This window comes from Pan paniscus, chromosome 13, assembly GCF_029289425.2.
Source record: "Pan paniscus chromosome 13, NHGRI_mPanPan1-v2.0_pri, whole genome shotgun sequence".
NCBI classification, from domain to species: Eukaryota; Metazoa; Chordata; class Mammalia; order Primates; family Hominidae; genus Pan; species Pan paniscus.
In genome coordinates this window covers 144,138,816-144,154,381 of record NC_073262.2, presented here as the reverse complement: position 1 = coordinate 144,154,381, position 15,566 = coordinate 144,138,816, and the positions used below count along the sequence as shown (strand labels likewise).

Here is a 15,566-nt window from a genome sequence, read left to right as displayed (position 1 = left end):
TTGAGACTGAGTCTCGCTCTGTCTCCCAGGCTGGAGTGCAATTGCAGTGGCTCAATCTCAGCTCACTGCAGCCTCTACCTCCTGGGTTCAAGCAATTCTCCTGCCTCAGCCTCCTGAGTAGCTGGGATTACAGGCACACACCACCATACCCAGCTAATTTTCGTATTTTTAGTAGAGACGGGGTTTCACCATGTTGGCCAGGCTGGTCTTGAACTCCTGACCTAGTGATCCGCCCACCTCAGCCTCCCAAAGTGCTGGGACTACAGGCGTGAGCCACCGCGCCTTTTTTGTTTTGTTTTGTTTTTTTGGTTGAGACAGGGTCTTGCACTGTTGCCCAGGCTGGAGTGGAGTGGCACAATCATGGCTCACTGCAGCTTTGCCTTGACCTCCAGGCTCGATCCTCCTACCTCAGCCTTCCGAGTAGCTGGAATCACAGGTACATGTCGCTGTGCCCAGCTATGTTTTAGTTTTTTGTAGAGATGGGGTCTTGCTATGCTGCTCAGGCTGGTCTTGAACTCCTCACTCCCTCCCTGGGCTAAAATGATCCTCCCACCTTGGCTTCCCAAAGTGCTCTGATTCCTGGCCAAAAGACTTAAAATTTAAAACTGTTATTTCAGACTGTCGGCAGTGGGCATCTCTGGCAGATGATTTTTTTTTTTTTTTTTTTTTTTTTGAGATGGAGTCTTGCACTGTCACCCAGGCTGGAGTGCAATGGAGCGATCTCAGCTCACTCCAACCTCTGCCTCCCGGGTTCAAGTGATTCTCCTACCTCAGCCTCCTGAATAGCTGGGATTACAGGCACCTGCCACCATGCCTAGCTAATTTTTTTTTGTGTGTGTATTTTTAGTAGAGATGGGGTTTCACTGTGTTGGCCAGGCTAGTCTCGAACTCCTGACCTTGTGATCCACCCTCCTTCGCCTCCCAAAGTGCTGGGATTACAGGCGGGAGCCACTGCGCCCGGTCTGGCAGGTGATTTTCTTTGTGGCAGTCTCTTTACTTCCAGAATTTTCTCAATATTCATCATATGATTTCTGAAATGCCATTTAAAAATCACAATGTTAATTAAACTTTTGTGCTTACCTTCACTTTCTCCTTCAAGACACTGTTTTTATTCATCTAACTAGATGATGAAAGAGAAATATCACATTTAGAGAAAAAGGTAAAGTTATTTTTATTTCATACTTTTAAATTCTCCTCTTTAAAACTCTAACAAATGATTCTTGAAAATATTTGCCTATTAGTGGAGGAAGAATCAGCTCCTGCTTGGCAAAATTCAAGGTCAAGTTGAAGGTTAACTTCAGAGGAGGTACAGGAAACTGAGGCTCAATGAATGAATTGTTACGCTTTTTTTTGTTTTTTGTTTTTTTCCTTTTTCTGGAGAACGGGGTCTCGCTATATTGCCCAGGCAGGTCTCGAAGTCCTGGGCTCAAGCTATCCTCCCGCCTCTTGCCTCCCTGAGAGCTGGGATTACAGGCGTGAGCCACCGCGCCCGGCCAAATGAATTGTTAATTCCAGAAGAAAAGGAAAATGTGGAACTGTCCAAGGGATCCAAGTAAATGTGAACCTGATGAGTTAGCCGAAAATTATTTCTGGCTTCTCTACTGGAAGAGGATGTCATGAGTGGCTCTTACACAAAATCTGGCTCAAAGAATACAAGTGGGAGATAGAAAAATGGTTAATGGCAAGGGGCCCAGGTATTGGTTCATCTCTTACTGTGCATTCAGTTCACCTCCCTACCCGGCATCACTGCCCACAGGACAGGACGTGAAGGTGTGATGCATGGCACAGCTTTCCAAAGGGCCATTTGGGGTTTTAATGAGCTGACACACGAAGCCTTGGGCCACGGCTTGGTAGGCAGCACACAGTGGAGCCACCGCTGCTGCTCTCCCATGGTTCAGACAACTGTATCAACACACGAAGTGCTCCCAATAATCTTTGTTTCTTTCCTGTTTTGCGCTAAATAAACGAGACCTTTTCCTTCCTAAGAAAAACAGGTGTTCCAACCTATAACAGCAAGTTGTGCTTTGGGCCATTTGTCCAGATCTGCTATCTGCCAGGTGTACGGTCTCCTCTTGAATAAGTGAAGGTGCTCCACAGTCTCTATGTTTTTGTTCTAATACATTGTGTCCAAAACTTTGAGAAGCATGCTCTGACTTATGAATCTTTCTATTGGAACAATGGAGGCAAGGTCCCGAAAACAAACTATTCAAGTAAACTAAATAAAGGGTGATAGTTATTAGGATTAGGAAAGAAATATAATCTGAACTGACATATTTGAAGAACATAAAGGCCACACGGTTTTTACCATCTAAATCAGTCAACTTATAGACCTCATACAGAAATGCTTTTGAGCAGTTTCTTGAAATCAGGATTTAGGCACCCAGGTGCCTCCCACTTCATCCTTAGGCAGCGGATGCTGGGCAGGGGTGGCCCCAGGATCAGGAGGGTGATGGTCAGGGAGCAGGGCTGGCATGATGTAGGGGGGGTAAGTGAGGCCCCTGGGACTCTTTCCCCTCTCCTCTAAGTGGGAAGTAACTACCCATCCGTGGGCTCTGAGGAGACCCATGAGTTTGTTCTGACAAGTGCCTTTCTAGAACATGCTGCTGCCACAGCCCCTCTGCTCTGGTGTGGCAGGTACAATTGCTGAGCTCCAGGAAGGGCTTACTGCCAGGTGCCTCCCACCCTGGCCTCAGGTGCTCACTGAGCACCCTGCCCACTGGGCAGCAGGTGCTTTAGAGCCCCGGGGAGGCACCACCACCTTCCCAGAGGCGCCTGACATCAGTGGCTGCAGCTCTGTGCTGCTCCAAGGTCCGAAAAGGGCGAGGTGAGGAGCCTATCCTCAAAGGGCTCAAAAGCAGGAGGCAGTGTCCAAAGCCCCCGCCCCCACCCCCTCAGGCGTGTGTGGGGCTAGAGAGGCATGGACACTCCACAGAGGCAGCAGAAACTCGTGTTGGCCGAATGGGAAACTCAAGCTCAGAGTGGAATAAAGCCTTGCCCAGAACCTGCAGAGCTGTCGCACTCTGGGGCAGGGGTCTCTTGTTCACGTCCTCCCCCGTAATTTACAGGGTGGTTTTGGCTGACTGTGGAAAAAACAGGCAATAATAACCTCATCTTCAGAATTTTAAGCCAACAGTATCTGTTCTGTGCACGGTAAAAGCGCAAGGACACAAGGCCCGCCCCGTGGGGTGTGGTGGGGGCCTGCACAGCACATCCTCCCCGACACCCAGCTCTGCTGTGCAGGCCACACCAGGCGAGAGCAGGAAGCACTGACAGAGCTAAGACCAAGAAGAAGCAAGGCACCTTTCCCTACTGGCCTTCCACAGACATCATCACCCATATTAAAACAAGACAATCTGCACAAGAGTCATGGTGCCTGTTCCCTGTTTGTTGCTCAGAAGCCTATGAAGATGTCAGTGACACTGTTATAAAAAATATGCAGCTGCTTCAGGGATTAATATGCAAAATAATCTTTAACTTATATAAATCAAAACTAAAAGTAGAGGGAAAGAAAGCTAAAAAGCCCATTTAAAAATTCACAGTAAATACATCCTTATTTTATTGAACACTTAAAAAAATCTAAATTAGTACATATCTGCAAATTTATAAATGGCAATTTCAATGGAAAACAAATTTTATAAGTACCACAAAGCAGACAACAAAAATGTCTCTTTAAAAAATGAACAAATTCAAATGTATAAGGAAATTTCAGCTCATTTTTTCTTCATTTCCTAGGGGAACGCAATTGTTTTCATGCAAAAGATGGCGCTTCCTTGAACTAGGGGACACGTCAGGCATGGACCACCACGTGGAGAGGGAGGCTAACAGCATCTGCCCACATCCCAGCCGCCTGTGATAGAATATTCCATACACATGGCTCCCAGATGAGCACCAAAGGGAGACCACAGCAGATACGATTCTGTGGACTTGAGAACCAAATCTATACAAATATTTTCAACTCTAAGTCCCCAAGAGAACATTAACATTTTTGTCTATGAAATAATTTTTCCAGCAATGAATTTTTTTGATATTCCACGAGCTGGGAGGGAACAAGCATACCTTGAAGACATATGTATTGGCATCAAATGTCACATAAACACACAACAGCTGGGAACACACATGCTATGTATGTCACCATGTGATCACAACCACAGCACATGTGAAGTGCTACAATTACTCCTCAGAGCGGTGGAATGGCAGAGGAGCTTGCATGAAAAATCAGAACATACCCGTACACCAAAGCAATTCAAAAGGACCAAGTCACCCTCAGCAAAATGACATTAATGGGAATGACTTAACCAACAGGTTTAAATTTTTCATACTAAACTCTTTTTTTTTGGTGTGCTATTGTCCATCCCTCAATCATCAGTACTAATTTAAAAATGTGTGTTAACTGGAGCAGAGAATCCTAATCTAATTCCATATTTAGAGAATCTCTTGGTAATATAAAAAAGGCACATATCAATACCTAGTGATGTGAAAAATTACATAGCATACGCTATTACATATTTTTCGTGTAGTCAGTTGTATTAACATATAACTGTGCTACTGTTAGACTTGAAATATTTATACATTGGCCTACATAAAGTACCTGGACTTTTGGAAACTTAAATACAAAAACAGTTTGACAGCTAATAAAAATATTCTACCTAAAGCACAGTATATAATTAGTGGTGGACTTCATGGGTCCAACAGGCACTGTCTGCTGGTGGCCTCTCATTGACGGGGACTGCTGCAGGATTGCGTCCCCTCTGAGTAGACACACCTGGCTATGACGGTGACCCACGGGTAAGTCCTCCTGGGAGCTACCAGTGCAGCCCCTGATGCGCCCTGCCTGAGACTGCAGGCGGAGGATGACAACTGTGCGGCTTTAAGGTTCTGGATGTAACTGAGGAGATCAATAGATTGAGAGAGAACTGTTAACATTTTGCAGGCACTTTCACCTCCACACTCTCAGTGAGCTGTATCCAGACACTTCCAGGAGTGCTGAGTCAAATCTGCATACTTCTTTCAATTTCAGGGTTTATCAGGCCACACCTCTCAGGCTGCGCACTACCCAACACTGGCTTGAAGAAGAGCCACAAAGCAGAAACAAAAGCAGAGCCCAGTGCTGCTGCAGGGCACTATGGCCTCAGGCTGAATTGCTCCTGGAGTTTTGCTATTTAACCACTGTAAACTGTCTTGTTAAGGTGGAAAAGAGCAACGTCAGTGCCTCATTAACTGTTACAAGTGGAAAGACAGAATCTGTAGAGGGAAATGTCTTCCTTATGGTTCTAAAGCCATGGTGCCCACGCTTGCCTTCCCTTCCGTTTCTAAATCCCCTCTGGGTGGACATTACAACCCACTCAAAAGAGAAAGGGGTAAGAGGACTGTGAGCAGTAACTCGGAAGAAAGCCTTGATTGATTTTTTTTTTTTTTTTTTTTTGAGACAGCGCCTCACTCTAGCACCCAGGCTCATGCCTGCAATTCCAGCACTTCGGGAGGCTGAGATAGGAGGACTGCTTGAGCCCAGGAGTTCAAGACCATCCTGGGCAACATGAAGAGAACCTGTCCCCACAAAATTTTTTTAAAAATTAGCTGGGCGCAGTGATGTGTGCCTGTAGTCCCAGCTACTCAGGAGGCTGGGGTGGGGGGATGGCTTGAGCCCAGGAGGTTGAGGCTGCAGTGAGATGTGACTGTGCCACCATACTCCAGCCTGGGTGACAGGAGTGAGACCCTGTCTCTAAAACAGTAATAATAAAATACTTTAGCAACAAAATACCCAAGGAAAGAAAAAAGGCACTGCTGGGGCAAGCATGGTCAAGTGTGGGTAACATTGAATTTGAGGTGATGCGGGTTCCTTACATTCCTGCTTTGTATATTTTGAAAACTTCCTAAATAAAAAACTAAAGAATTATCTCTAGAAAGTGAGGTTCCATTAACACAAACCAAAAACAGCAAATCTATTTTATAGGAGGCCTAGTAGAAGATGCCCGAGAACAAAACTTATTCAGAATCTCGCACATGAGCGAGTGATGAGATACCTCTGCCGGGGTAGGGGCATGATCCCACTCCTTAGGAAGGAACATTCCAGCTTCCACAGCATTAGCTTCACCAGGGAGCGGCCACCCCTGCCCCACAGCAGTGCTAGCTCAAAACCACCCAAACCTAACCTGCTGTCCAGACGCCAGGGTGGGTTCCCTTAAAAACAAAAAGACAACTTTGTTAGTTCACAGCATCAGCAAGGACCGTCGTCAGGCAACAGTAATGAAGGGGAGAGGAACCATCAGCTACCATATGAATACTAAGGTTTAGGAAAACGTTTTAAATGTAATCTATACTCATTTCTCCCCAGCACACAAATCCAAGGTTTATTTTTGGAGTGACAGTAAGAAAAGAAGAACCTCCCAAACAGTCCTGTCCTGACCTCAGGTTCACTGCTGCGCTTCTGTCTGTTAACAACATTTTCACAGGCATTTGATAGCCAATGTAGAAAGCTGTGCCCAATGGCCCCTAAAGCATCAAGAAGGCAGGTCTAAATTACCAGGGACAGAACGAATAACAACTATACAGACTGAAAGTTCTAGCTGCATAAGCAAAATGATGAGACAGCGGTTTAGGTATAACAAAGCTACAAAAATGGGAAACTGCCTGATGTGGTTAGCCACAAAACCCCTGCTGGCATCCAGTCAACACTGATGAGAAAAGGAAAACCAGCCCTTGCAAGATGCCCTCAATGGCTCAGACACCTGAGCCACGTGGTCCCTGTGCAATCACAGTAAATCCATCCAGGCAAAACATCAGAGATCTTACAATGTGAACGGGAATGAAATGTAAAGTTTCCACAAGACATTCTGGGAAGAGAATTAAACTTTAAATGTGGTATTGCACTACTAGGTAAGATCAGAAAAGAAAAACAACAAAAACCCCAACCCTATCTGTGGACTTCACAAATTGAACAGTGTCATCTAGGGCTGGCCTGAGACCAGCACTTGTGGGTGCTGAGCTGCATGGCAGTGGTTTCCCCATGACGTCCCTGGATGGACCTACCCACTCTGTGCCACAAACATCAGCCTTGACTTTCATGGTGGTTTAGACTGAGAAGCTCTCCATGTGGTACCCAGCAGGGCCTATGGCACCTGGTATGTGTTTACGGGTACGCTGGATGGGTGGGCAGGGCCACCGTGGCACATCTGCCCCTGGGACCCTTCCCATTGTCCTGGGACAGAATGGTGTTCATGGTGTGTCTGGTTCTGCTTTTTTTGCAACCACGTATCTTCTAGTTCCCAATTAAGCTGAAGAAAAGAAAACAGCTCAAACGTACATAAGTGCATTTTAAACCAACGCCTCTCCAAGACCACTGTCTACACACAGCACTATTTCTGGGTCTCAAGTCAATAATGAGGCAGTGGCCCTTTGACACCTTTAAAAAAAAAATGACATGGTGCCTTTGGCACTGGGACAGTTCCAGGCACCCCCTCACCCCCAACCCCAGTGCAATGGATGACTGTCCCCCCAGAGTCCCAGTGGGACTCTTTTTCTCCACTTGTCTGTGCAAAAGGGTTGCTGAAGAAAAGGCTAATGTCTACGGGGGCCTTAGGGTCTCAGAGTCCCACGAGTTTGACCACAGCACACAGGAGGCCATGGCCTATGGCCATATTTCCCAGGGTTAGGGCTGTAGAGGCATACTCAAGGTTTTGTGTAGCGCAGTGGCTGGACAAGTGAGACAAAACCTGTGTCCTAGTTAATTATAGGCAACAGGGCTCATCTTGAAAAGCAGCATCAATAGTGTAATACACATATTCTATTGAAGATCAACATGAACAGAATTGTGTAACATTCAGAATGTATAGCACCAGTTCTTACTTGAATCAAAGCATATGCCAAAAAACATAAACTACAAAGACCAATTTATCGGTCCTCTAGGAGGACTGGCTGGAGTACTCAGGTCTAAGACTGGAGGCATAGCTTTTACGTCATTCCAAGTGAAAGGTCAAATTTTTTGACATTCAAAAAAGTATAATAAATCAGGAAATTAAAAAAAAATTGAATATCTATCCATGAAATGAAAGTCACTTTCTGTGTTTAAACCAAACAATTCTGAGCTCTAAACCACACAGCGTGGGTGAGTGGGTTGCCTTGTAAAGGAACCCAGAGTGGTCAAGATGGGTTTTTATCTATTTGCTCTCCTGGAGTCAAATTCTTTAAATTGTTCTGTAAATCAAAAGGGACTCTTTCTCCACTTGTGTGTGCAAAAGGGTTGCTGAAGAAAAGGCTTATGTCTAGGGGGGCCTCGGTTTCAGAGTCCCATGAGTCTGACTCTGTGCTGCTGGAGTCCTCGGCCGTCGTGGGTGGGTAGCTGAGCTGCTCTAACTGGTCGATGATGTCAGAGAACTGGAAGGCTGAGCTGGACTCAGAGCGGACTGAGTAGGCTGGGAAGTTGACCATGGAGCTGGCCTCAGATTGATTGGCTGAGCTGCATGTGTGCACAGACAGCCCACCACGTAGTGGCATGTTATTGAGGGAGCTGTTTTCAGACTGGCTGTTCCTCAGTGAGCTGGTCTCAGAAGGACCCAGCAGGCGCTGCATCCGGCTGGCCTGCGCCTTCACCTCAAATAGCTCAGAGGTGTCTGAGGGGTGTGCGTTCCCATTGAAGTCACTTTCCTCCTCAAATGCAAAACCATCTTCTGTGTTCATATCTACTGCCTCCGTGGAGTACCTGCCTGGGCTGGACTGAGCAGACCCTGGAAGCTCACACAAAGGAGGGGCCACCAGAGGCTGGGCAGAGGCCTGAGGTTCCTGTGGGACTACAGAGCCATAAGGAAAAGAAAATGCCTCAGAGCCTCCAGCAAAGAAGGAGATGTCTGCTGGGTCATCGTCTATGAACTCCTCAGATACCTGCAGCTGCGCATTTGTCAATGTGAAAGCAGGGGCCCCCCCACGACACTGCCGGTCACACCGGTGCTCCCCACTGGAAGGAAATGAGCCTGTGGTAAAGTCATCCCCACCATTGTCATTTTTACAAGCAGCACTGAGCTCCCTCCCGGCCCTCCTTGTGTCTAGGTCTAAGGCACTGAAACTCTGCCCCCCAGCACAGACAGAACCACAGCTGCTCACAACATGACAAAACCCGACACCTGGACCAGGCTGGAGTGCGGGGGGCCCGAGGGGCTGGGCCGATGGTGTGTCGGGGCCTCCAGCCACTGCTCCACTGCTCCTCTCTGCAGCTGGACTCTTGATGTAGGAAACCTGGGGATCTGTGAGGGAGCTGCTGCTGTCCTTAAACTCTGGCAGGCCAGAGGGGACCAGAGTGGAGGGAGAGAGCGAGTAAAAGGCATTCGCTGAAGATGGGGAGGCAGGAGTCCTCAATCCCTCGGGGAATGAGATGCTCTGGGAACCAAAGTTAAGAAAAGAAAAAAAGGATATAAAATTACAAATTACCACTAGAAGTTGCAAAGCCACCTGGCCTAACTTAGGGCATCCACACATTTCTATCACAGCTTTCATGAAAATGGGCAATTCACTAGACTTTCCCTTGTAGAACTGAAGATTTGTAAAAGTAGCATTGCAAATCAACCCAGGATCGTCTGTTTACAAACCCTTACAATTCCATTTTTTTCTCTTATGACATGAAATATCCACAATAAAGAAAAGTTTTTTAAATTAAATTACAATTTTTAATTTTTTTAGAGACAGGGTCTTGCTCTGTTGCCCAGGGTGGAGTACAGTGGTGCCATCATAGCTCAAACTCCTGGCCTCAAGTGATCCACCCATCTTCGCCTTCCAACATGCTGGGATTACAGGTACATGCCACCATGCCTGGCCAAGAAAACCTCCATCTTGCAGAACCTAATGACACGTGGTCCACGTCTTCCTGGAATCCCCTGTTACCAGGAGATTCATAGTTTTGTACAGCTGGAGAGGGAGTGAACCATTCCACTCAGCCAACAGAACCCTAAACCACAGTACTGACAGATGAGTAACAAGTCCAAGTTCTACAGTAATGCGCACTCATCTGTCAGAGATGTATCGTCGCGAGGGAGTTAGGACACACACCAATCCACTCATACATGTAAGGGAAGGTTGAGGGTCACTGCCTAGGATGCCCTTTGCCAATGGGAGTGGCACAAGAGACCTGGGGCCTTCCAAAAGCACAGGAGTGGCCACAAGTCTGAGGGAGAAGCAGCTCCCAAGCAGGATGAGGAAATACTGAGGGGCCAGGACCAGATGTCCAGTGGCTATGCTGCATCACCCGCTGCTCCATAGGTGCCCTAACACATCCTCCCCTCATGGTTCCACACACAAGGACACGGCTGAGCCCCCTCTACTCGCTAAGTGTCACTCCTTGCGCGCTATCACGGGATGCAGTCACGCTTTGGGGACATCCCTTACAATATATACACACGCCACATCGTTAAGAGTGTGGTCAGACCAAAATATAACCAAACACAACTGAATAACTTTTTGTGCAATATGTACACAGGCAATATACACATGCACGTGTTACCATATGTAAAAGGTGCAAATGTAACTGCACAAGGCTTAGTTACTAGGCTTTCAGAAACAAAATAGTAGGCCACAGTCCATAAGATTAACCTATTTTCAAATGCTGATCTTATCATGTCTCAATTATTCAACCATATTCAATATTCTCATGTGGCTTTTAAAATGGAATGGAAGAAAATTGAAAGCGTAAAGGTTTTATTTATTTATTTATTTATTTTTGAGATGAAGTTTCACTCTTGTCACTCAGGCTGGAGTGCAATGTGCCATCTCGGCTCACTGTAACCTCCACCTCCCAGGTTCAAGCAATTCTCCGGTCTCAGCCTCCCGAGTAGCTGGGATTATAGGCGCCTACCACCATGCCTCACTAATTTTTGTATTTTATTAAACCTGGGGTTTCACCATGTTGGCCAAGCTGGTCTCAAACTCTTGACCTCAGGAGATCTGCCCGCCTTGACCTCCCAAAGTGCTGGTATTACACCTGTTGAGTCACTGTGCCCGTCCTTAAAGGTAACTTTTAGATTATTCTTATTTTGACATTAAATTCTTTTGAAGGCCGGGCGTGGTGGCTCACACCTGTAATCCCAGCACTTTGGGAGGCCGAGTCGGGCGGACCATGAGTTCAGGAGATCAAGACCATCCTGGCTAACACGGTGAAACCCTGTCTCTCCAAAAAATACAAAAAATCAGCCAGGCACTGTGGCATGCACCTGTAGTCCCAGCCACTTGGGAGGCTGAGGCAGAAGAATCACTTGAACCCGGGAGGTGGAGGTTGCAATGAACCAAGATCGCACCACTGCACTCCAGCCTGGGCGACAGAGCGAGACTCTGTCTCAAAAAAAAGAAAAAAAAATTCTAACTTTGTGGTTGGGTATGCTGGCTCATGCCTGTAATCCCAACATTTTGGGAGGCTGAGGCAGAAGGATCACTTGAGCCCAGGAGTTTGAGACCAGCCTGGGCAACATGGTGAGACTCTGTCTCTACAAAAAAAATACAAAATTAGTTGGGTGCGGTGGCATGCGCCTGTAGTCTCAGCTACTTGGGAGGCTGAGGTGGAAGGATCACCGGAGCCTGGGAGGTTGAGGCTGCAACGAGCTGTGATCATGCAGCCGAGATGATAGAGTGAGACCCTGTCTCCAAAAAAAAAGAAAAAAAAATCAAACTGTGTAAAGGAACAATTAAAAATACATTTCCCTTTAATTTCAATTGAATTAACAAGAAATTTCTAAAGAGGAAACATATCTAAAAGAGTTGGCCAGGCGCGGTGGCTCACGCCTGTAATCCCAGCACTTTGGGAGGCTGAGCGGGTGGATCACGAGGTCAGGAGATCGAGACCATCCTGGCTAACACGGTGAAACCCCGTCTCCACTAAAAAATACAAAAAAAATTAGCCAGGCATGGTGGCGGGCACCTGTAGTCCCAGCTACTCAGGAGGCTGAGACAGGAGAATGGCGTGAACCCAGGAGGCGGAGCTTGCAGTGAGCCAAGATCGTGCCACTGCACTCCAGCCTGGGCGACAGAGCGAGACTCTGTCTCAAAAAAACAAACAAACAAACAAACAAAAAAACCAGAGAGTTTAAGAAGGTTTTCATGTACCCATGAAAAAAACTGGGATACCATGAGCTTTTCTTTTTGAGACATTCTTACCCTGTTGTCTAGTCTGGGGTGCAGTGGTACAATTGTGGCTCACTGCAGCCTTGAACTCCTGGGCTCAAGTGATCCTCGTACCTCAGCCTCCCAATTAGCTGGGACTATAGTTCAGTGCCACCACACCTGGCTAATTTAAAAAAAGATCTTCAGATAGATAGGTCTCACTATGTTGTCCAGGCTGGTCTCAAACTCCTGGCTTCAAGCAATCCTCCAGCCTCAGCCTCTTGAGTAGTTGGGATTAAGGGTGTGAGCCACTGTGCCCAGTTCACATGACCTTTAATATAATGAGGTGCAAGTCTAGCTTCTGAAGTGCTATGACAGTATAAATGACAAACCATTAAAAAAATTGACACTGTACAGAGATAAAAGTTGAAACTGTAGCACCATGAAGAAAGAGTTATGATATGTTACATAAAAATAGCAAGATTCTGACTAGGCATGGTGGCTCATGCCTATAATCCAAGCACTTTGGGAGGCCAAGGCAGGCGTATCACTTGAGGCCAGGAGTTCGAGACCAGCCTGGCCAACATGGTGAAACCATGTCTCTACTAAAAAACACAAAAATCAGCCAGGTGGCTGGGCGTGGTGGCTCATGCCTGTATTCCCAGCACTTTGGGAGGCCGAGGCGGGCAGATCATGAGGTCAGGAGATCAAGACCACCCTGGCTAACACAGTGAAACCCCGTCTCTACTAAAAATACAAACAAATTAGCCGGGCGTGGTGGCAGGCGCCTGTAGTCCCAGGCTACAGGGAGGCTGAGGCAGGTGAATGGTGTGAACGCGGGAGGTGGAGCTTGCAGTGAGCCGAGATTGCGCCACTATACTCCAGCCTGGGCGACAGAGCAAGACTCCGTCTCAAAAAAAAAAAAAAAAAAAAAAAAAAAAATATATATATATATATATATATATGTATGTATGTATGTATATGTATATGTCAGCCAGGCATGGTGGTATGTGCCTGTAATCACAGCTACTTGGGAGGCTGAGGAATGAGAATCACTTGAACCCAGGAAGCAGAGGTTGCAGTGAGCCTAGATCATGCCACTGCACTCCAGCCTGGGCAAGAGAGTAAGACTCTCTCTGGTAAAACAAAACAAAACATGCAAGATTCAATGTAAAAATATGCTTGCATATGGAAGTTAACATGCCAGCATAAAAATGCAAAGGGACTGTAGTGAAGTAGACCTGAAACATGAGAAGGTCGCTGATGTCCCATCACAGTGGCACGGAACAGCTGTTGTCACATTCTGGGACATTCTTGTCAAATGTTTTTGTATGAAGTGTCTGTGTGAGTTGGTGTATCTTTGTTTTGATATAGTTGCAATCATGCCAAAGACACAGAGATACAAATTTGTTTCCTGCTTTTCATTTGTAACATAACAGCAAGAATTTCTCCATGTCACCACATACTCTTTTTAAGCCATGCTTTTAGCAGTTAACAAAAAATCCTACTAAGTGAATACAGCTAAAAACGTAGTTAGTAAGTCATCTGGCACAGATGAGAGTTGTCAGGATTTTGTGGTGTATTACACACAACACTATGATGCGCATCTCAACATACAGGCTTTCTCTTTCTCTTTTTTTTGAGACAGGATCTTGCTCTGTCATCCAGGCTGGAGTGTAGTGCCACTATCTTGGCTCACTGTAGCCCCAACTTCCTGGGCTCAAGACATTCTTCCACCTCAGCTCCCTGAGTAGCTGAGACTACCCGTGCGCCACCATCATGCTCAGCTAATTTTTGTATTTTTTGTAGAGACAAGATTTCGCCATGTTGCCCAGGCTGGTCTCGAATTCCTGGACTGAAGCAACCCTCCTGCCCTGGCCTCCCAAGGAGCTGGGATTACAGGCATGGGCCACTGCCCTGCTGGCTTTCTATTCAGGACCCCTTTCTGAAAACAGAGTCCCAGGATTACAATTGCTGCATTAAATAATATGATTAATTTTAAGACTCTTGTTACAATACTGACAGACTATTTTCCAAAAGAGTACAGGGAACTCCTACTGCCCCCATGTTGAACCGGAAGAGACTAACCTGTTTTGGTAGGTCTGCAGTCAGAGCTCGAACGGACATGTGGGTCTTGCTGTGCCTTCTGCAAAACAGAGGACGAGCTGTGAGAAACCAAACCCTCCCCTTCTCAGCGCCTGTTTTTAAAGCAGCAAGCATGTACTGTATCCATGAAGAAAACCTCACAAGAAAATGTAGCTAAGAGGTATCTAACTTGAAAGCGGCAGGAGAATGGAAAACAAGAATTCAAATAAAAAACAGAGGTCCCAAGAGAGGTAAGATTACACACCCACACTAAAGGAAAAAATTCCACGTGCGGAGAAACAAGAATTTTCAGATTAAATGTTTACTATAGGCCGGGCGCAGTGGCTCACACCTGTAATCCCAGCACTTTGGGAGGCCGAGGCGGGTGGATCACGAGATCAGATCAAGACCATCCTGGCTAACACTATGAAACCCCGTCTCTATTAAAAATACAAAAAATTAGCTGGGTGTGGTGGTGGGCGCCTGTAGTCCCAGCTACTTGGGAGGCTGAGGCAAGAGAATGGCGTGAACCCAGGAGGTGGAGCTTGCAGTGAGCCGAGATCACACTACTGCACTCCAGCCTGGACGACAGAGCAAGACTCCATCTCAAAAAAAAAAAAAAAATTTACTATACTATGTAAAAATATATATAAGCTAAGCTATACAGAAGAGAAACTAAAAATATCTCTGTGTATACAATGTCTATATAAAAATATTACAGGCCAGGTGCAGTGGCTCACACCTGTAATCCCAGTACTTTGGGAGGCCGAGGCGGGTGGATCATGAGGTCAGGAGGTCGAGACCACCCTGGCTAACACAGCGAAACCCCATCTCTACTAAAAATACAAAAGATTTGCCAGGCGTGGTGGCAGGCGCCTGCAGTCCCAGCTACTCGGGAGGCTGAGGCAGAAGAATGGTGTGAACCCGGGAGGCGGAGCTTGCAGTGAGCCAAGATCGCACCACTGCACTCCAGCTTGGGCGACAGAGCGAGACTCTGTCTCAAAAAAAAAAAAAAAAATTACAAATCCACTTTCTTTAAAACATTGAAACTGAACTCCTGTAAAAATACACATTCATGTATTTGAAGTGACTTTTAGTCAAGTAAAGATTAATATTTAAAATAGGCTGGGCATGGTGGCTCACACCTATAATCGCAGCACTTTGGGAGGCTGAGGTTGGAGGATTACTTGAGCCCACATGTTTGAGACCAGCCTGGGCAACATAGCAAGACCCTGTCTCTACAGAAAAAAAAAAACACAAAAAAAACTAGCCAGGGGATAGTGGTGTGCACCTATATTCCCAGCTACTCGGGAGGCTGAGGTGGGAGGATTGCTTGAGCCCAGGAGTCTGAAGCTGCAGTGAGCCGTGATCATGCCACTGTACTCCAGCTTAGGTAACAGAGCAAGACT

The 15,566-nt window shown here is 46.4% G+C and overlaps 1 protein-coding gene across 4 annotated transcripts in view; it reads right to left on the bottom strand.

The window, feature by feature from the left end:
* Positions 1–15,566, bottom strand: part of FARP2 (FERM, ARH/RhoGEF and pleckstrin domain protein 2) — a 139,241-nt gene that overhangs the window by 43,558 nt on the left and 80,117 nt on the right. For all 4 annotated transcript variants that reach the window (XM_034955575.3, XM_034955576.2, XM_034955577.3 and 1 more), the window contains exons 12-13: positions 14,161–14,218; positions 9,114–9,366 (exon numbers count right to left, since the gene is read on the bottom strand). In XM_034955575.3, the coding sequence (XP_034811466.1) occupies positions 9,114–9,366; positions 14,161–14,218 (311 nt within the window). The remainder of the gene's footprint in view (positions 1–9,113; positions 9,367–14,160; positions 14,219–15,566) is intronic.